This window comes from Bombina bombina, chromosome 4, assembly GCF_027579735.1.
Source record: "Bombina bombina isolate aBomBom1 chromosome 4, aBomBom1.pri, whole genome shotgun sequence".
NCBI lineage: Eukaryota > Metazoa > Chordata > Amphibia > Anura > Bombinatoridae > Bombina > Bombina bombina.
The window spans coordinates 660,232,170-660,238,169 of NC_069502.1; the positions used below are offsets into that span (position 1 = coordinate 660,232,170).

Genomic DNA, 6,000 nt, shown 5'->3' on the forward strand with positions numbered 1-6,000 from the left:
AGATGCCACCTGGATGAAGATAGAAGACGCCACCTGGATGGATGAACTTCAGAAACTGTAAGTGGATCTTCAGGGGTTAGTGTTATGTTTTTTTTAACTTTTTTGGGGTGGGTTTTTTTTTTTAGATTAGGGTTTGGGCTTTCTTAAAAGAGCTAAATGCCCTTTTCAGGGCAATGCAAAAGAGCTAAATGTCCTTTTAAGGGCACTGTCCATACAAATGCCCTTTTCAGGACATTGGGTAGCTTAGGTTTTTGTTAGAGTTAGGTTTTTCATTTTTGGGGGTTGGTTGGGTGGTGGGTTTTACTGTTGCGGGGGTCTTTGTATTTTTTTTACAGGGAAAAGAGCTGATTTCTTTAGGGCAATGCCCTACAAAAGGCCCTTTTAATGACTATTTGTAGTTTATTGTAGGCTAGGATTTTTATTTTTTTTGCGGGGAGATTTTTTATTTTTATAGGGCTATTAGATTATGTGTAATTGTTTTTATTTTGGATAATTTCGATTGTTTTTTTTTCATAATTTATAGTTTGTTATTTTTTGTAATTTAGTATTTTTTATTCTTTGTAATTTTAGAATAATTTTTTTTAGTAGTGTTAGGTTTTTTAATGTGTAATTTAGTTTATTTAATTTGTAGTTATTTTAATTTTATTAGAATAATTATGATAGGTTAATTGTTAGTTTAAACTTAGTTTTTTTTAATTTCACAGGTAAGTTTTTATTTATTTTAAGATAGGGATATTGAAATTTTAATTTAAAGTTTGGGGGTTGTTAAGTTTAGGGGTTAATAGTTTAATTTAGTTTTTTGCGATGTTGGGGGCTGGCAGTTTAGGGGTTCATAGGTTTAATTAGTGGCAATGATGTGGGAGGCCAGAGGTTTAGGGTTAATAACTTTATTTAGTGGCAGCGATGTCGGGGAGCGGTGGAATAGGGGTTAATATCTTTATTATAGTGTCTGCGATGTTGGGTTGCGGGGGAATAGGGGTTAATAACTTTATTATAGTGGTGGCGATATCGGGAGCGGCAGATTAAGGGTTAATAAGTTTATTTTGGTGTTGGTGATGTCGGGGTGGCAGATTAGGGGTTAATAACTTTATTTAGGTGTCGGCGATGTCGGGGGCAGCAGATTAGGGGTGTTTAGACTTGGGGTTTATGTCAGGGTGTTAGGTTTAAACTTAACTTTTTTTCCCCCAAGTTAAAAAACTTGTAATGGCAGCGCTATGGAGGGTGAAATAGCGCAACTTTCGTTTTGCACCCTCTATAGCACAAAACTTGTAATCTAGGTGATTGAGAATAGATGCAATCCTCTTTGGCATTAAAGGGGTTACAATGTGCTGCTTCTACTGCTGATATTGCTGCACAGCTATGGTGAAATGACATTCTTTGTTGCCTTAGTGATCATCATCTATATAAATATCCAAGGGAGCCCAGTTATAAGACTTTTAATTTTTTTATTTTAGTGTATTGGAGTCTTGAGTGTTCAGAATAGACACTAAAATACACAGCAGTGTAAAATCTTTAATGACAGGAATACCATTAAGGGTTTGTAGGCAGAAGGGCATCTGAGTCAAGAGAATTCTTCAGAATGGGTGTGAGATGTGCATGTTTAAGGTATTAAAAGGACTTAGGAGTCAGAATGATTTAGACAGAACATACAATTTACTTCTTTATCTTGATATCCTTTGTTGAGACTTAGCTGAATTCCATGAGAGCATACTAAGGTAGGTTTATGCACGTGTAAAGTCTTAAAGGGACAGTCTAGTCCAAAATAAACTTTCATGATTCAGATAGGGCATGTAATTTTAAACAATTTTCCCATTTACTTTTATCACCAATTTTGCTTTGTTCTCTTGGTATTCTTAGTTGAAAGCTAAACTTAGGAGGTTCATATGCTAATTTCTAAGCCCTTGAAGGCCACCTCTTCTTTCAGGGCATTTTGACAGTTTTTCACCACTAGAGGGTGTTAGTTCATGTTTGACATATAGATAACACTGTGCTTAAGCACGTGGAGTTCAGGTAAGCCAGCTCTGATTGGCTAAAATGGATGTCTGTCAAAAGAACTGAAATAAGGGGGCAGTTTGCAGAAGCATAGATACAAGGTAATCACAGAGGTAAAACGTATATTAATATAACCGTGTTGGTTATGCAAAACTAGGGAATGGGTAATAAAGGGATTATCTATCTTTTTAAACAATACAAATTCTGGTGTAGACTGTCCCTTTAAGTAATATATGGCAGCAGTGATTGCAATAATGTTTGTAACGATGTTAGTCATATTGTTCTGAAGACACATGCACTCTCCTGAGTCTAGAGAGGCTCTCATGGAAAGAAGTTAAGTTTCATTGCATTTTATTTCAATCATGGCTGTTAGAACTGATCAGCTTCATACTAAATTGAGGGGAAATAAAAACCCAAAACATTTTATTTTGTGATTCAGAGAGACCATTCAATTTAAAAAAGTTTTCAGTTAATTTCTGTTATCAAATTTTGTTTAGTTCCCATGGTATTCTTTGTTGAAGAGATACCTAGGTAGGTGTCTGGAGCACGACACGGCAGGAATGTGTGCTGCCATTTAGTGCTCTTGCAAATGAATAACATTCTCGTAAAAATGCTGCCACGTAGTGCTGCAGATACGTGCTCACTCCTGAGCTTTATTCAACAAAAGATAACAAGAGAATGAAGAAAATGTGATAAAAGAAGATAAGTTATTTAAAATTGCATGCTGTATCTGAATCATGAAAGAAAAATTTTCAAATTTAATTTCCCTTTAAAGTCTACTCCCAAATTATTATTGTTTAAAAAATAGAACATCCCTTTATTACCCATTCCCCAGTTTTGCACAACCAACATTGTTATATTAATATACTTTTTACCTCTGTGATTACCTTGTATCTATCAGTCCTTTTGACAGACTTATATTATATTATATTATGACATATGGCATTATATTCAATCAGTGCTGACTCATAAATTATTCCACTGGAGTGAGCACAACGGTATCTACATGACACACATGAACTAGCACTTTCCAGCCATAAAAAAACTGTCAAAATGCATTAATATAAGAGGCTCCCTTTAATGGCTTAGAAATTAGCATATCAGCCTACCTATGTGTGGCTTTCAACAAAGAATGCCAAGAGAACAAAGCAGATTTGATAATAAAGTAAATTGGAAAGTTGTTTAAAATTGCATGCACTCTCTGAATCCTGAAAGTTTAATTTTAAATAGACTGTCCCTTTAAGGATATCTGCTGCAAAGCTTTTGTAGCATCCAAAATCAGCAAATCTCTATTTAGTTGACTGAGGTTATGGATATGTTTGGGATTCATTTTAATTTGCAACTAGTGAAGGAAAAGACCCCTAAGATTATATAGCAGTCACTTGTTCCCTTTGAAAGGTATTACAGATGTGTGGTGTAGAGTCAGCTTTACTATTGCCATGAAGCATACTCAATCCAATCAGTATGGAGGTCCAGACATAAAAATGTCTCTTAAGTGAGATTGTTTCTAAACATGAAATTATATAAATGTTTCCTGCCCTAGAACTGAAGACATATGACAGAAATAGTTTTGTTCTACTGAAAAAGGAGATTAATAAAGGGGTAGAAAGGTCAAAATTGAAATATGCATAGATGCATTTCAAGTTTAAATAGAAGCATTTTTGCACTATTATTACTATTTTTCAGTGGCATATGTGCATATGCTGTGTGAGCCCGTGCACCAGAAATCAAGATCAGAGAACTGGCATCGGTGTGTTTTGTGCCTGTAAAGACTTAATTTGTGTCATACACGCCACTCCTGACTCTTCGGGAAAGTGTAGTGTTTGAATATTTGTGCTCAGGCCCTCACAGCATATGTGTGTATGCTGCTGCAAAATAGTACACTTTCTATCCCATTAAGTTATTATGAAAAGAGTGAAAAATTGCACAATCCCGAAAGCAAGTACATTAACCAAAATAACCCTCAGGCCTGACCAGTAAATAACATTAGGATGATATCACTTGTTATGATATAAAACTAAAGGAGGGGTAATATGTTTAAAGGGACAGTCTACACCAGAATTTTTATTGTTTTAAAAGATAGATAATCCCTTTATTACCCATTTCCCAGTTTTGCATAACCAACACAGTTATAATAATATACTTTTAACCTCTGTGATTATCTTGTATCAAAGCCTCTGCAAACTGACCCTTTTTTCAGTTCTTTTGACAGACTTGCAGTTTAGCCAATCAGTGCCTGCTCCCAGATTACTTCACGTGCATGAGCACAGTGTTATTTATATGAAATATGTGAACTAACACCCTCTAGTGGTGAAAAACTGTTAAAATGCAATCTGAAAGAGGTGGGCTCACCTCTCACCTCTGTGGAAAGCCTATTGCATGAATAGAACAGAACTGTTCGTGTAAATTACTCCTGAACCTTCTAAATTATAAATTAAATGATCTGGTTCTGTAATTGCTATTATTTTTATGAAATTTTTTTATATTCTCATTTGTTTTCAAATGTTTTATATTATATTCCCTCATAGACCTTGTCTCCATTCTATTGTGTATGGCCAAAATATGATTAGCACAATAAGAGGGGAAATAAACATGTCAATTTGTAACTGCCTAAAATGGCATCACCATAGGATGCTACAACATAAAAAGTTGACTGACCAGATCTCTAGGGGCACCTAGTAAACAATTTTACTTTATAGCCAAAAGTCCCCTACATCCAAACCTACTGCCAAGAACCCCAACGGGAAGCTTGTCATCAAGATGAAATGGGCGTGTTTCTATAATACATACAAAGGTGTAGTAACAATGGGGTGGTAATGACATTGACACACAGATGGAATGTTTGGGTTGGCAAAGAAGGTCCTAATTTAGTACCTTGGCTAATGCCAAAAGCAAGCTCTAGTCTTCTATGAAAAACATTTGACTTTGATTTCTATGAATATTTGTGAGCAATTAACAATTGTTTAGTATATTACTTTATCTTTACTTTTATATTTAAAATCTGTTTTGCTAGTAGTTGAGTTTTACCTGCTTTGATCCCAGTTGGCAGCAAACAAAACTAGTATCTTCCTGCCAAAGTGGTCAAGATTAGAGAGTACTCCAGGAAATCCATCTTTGAGTCCCTGTTTAATGCCTGGATCTGTGGCCTTAAAGTTCTTGAACATGTCCAAGTTTTGTTGGCGATACTCAAAATATTGAGCCAATAGCCGGAAAGCCTCAAAGTGGTTAAACTTCCTTGCCCTTAAAAATCTCAAGATGAAGGCATCATCTGTCCTGAGAAATCCTATATCTGGTCTTGTGATTACCATATCCCTAACTTCCTGGATATCTTGATGTAGAGTATCTGGGTTCTCATTTAGCTCCAATCTAGCTTTCTCCAGTGTCTCAGGAGACAGACCAGCCTGCAAGTGAGTCATTTTGTATGTGGTATATGCAAGCAATAAAATAATGTATCCTTTTTAACCTGAGAAATATTAATTATAGCAAATTGTGTTCAGTGATATTGTGTAAGATAATGTGTAACACAAATTGCATAAATACAAGATGTGAATATAGATGACTAAAGGATGTTTACCAGAAAAGGCATTTATCAACGGTTTTCTTGACAGATAAGTCTCAACTTGTATCTGTATTCCCCTGTCCTGACCCCAAAGATTAGCAATGAGAGATGAATAGAGCGCCCCCAATAAGCAGCAGCTGGAAAAGCTAATCCTCAGGACCATATAGCATCCTCACAATCATCTCTGGCGATTATCTCTGTCCAGGATAACTGACAAACTAACAATTTTAAAATGTGCATAGGATGTGCTCCAGTTTGACCATTGGTAACTTATTCCAGTGATAATATCTTTATATTAAAAAAATGCTAATCTTGCAATTGTTACTGGTTTATATCCTGGGTCTGCAGAGCAGATTACCAGTTACAGCGTATTATCCACAGTCATGTGCTTACAATACCAAAAAAAGTACCATCATAAGCTTCCTCTTGGCCAGTCAACAAAAGGTAGC

General features: G+C 35.5%; 1 protein-coding gene across 1 annotated transcript in view; it reads right to left on the minus strand.

Moving 5' to 3' along the window:
- Positions 1–5,408, minus strand: part of CLVS2 (clavesin 2) — a 195,884-nt gene extending 190,476 nt beyond the window's left edge. Inside the window, exon 1 of the mRNA XM_053710775.1 lies at positions 5,020–5,408. Within this exon, the coding sequence (XP_053566750.1) occupies positions 5,020–5,408 (389 nt within the window). The remainder of the gene's footprint in view (positions 1–5,019) is intronic.
- Between the last annotated feature and the right edge of the window lie 592 nt (positions 5,409–6,000).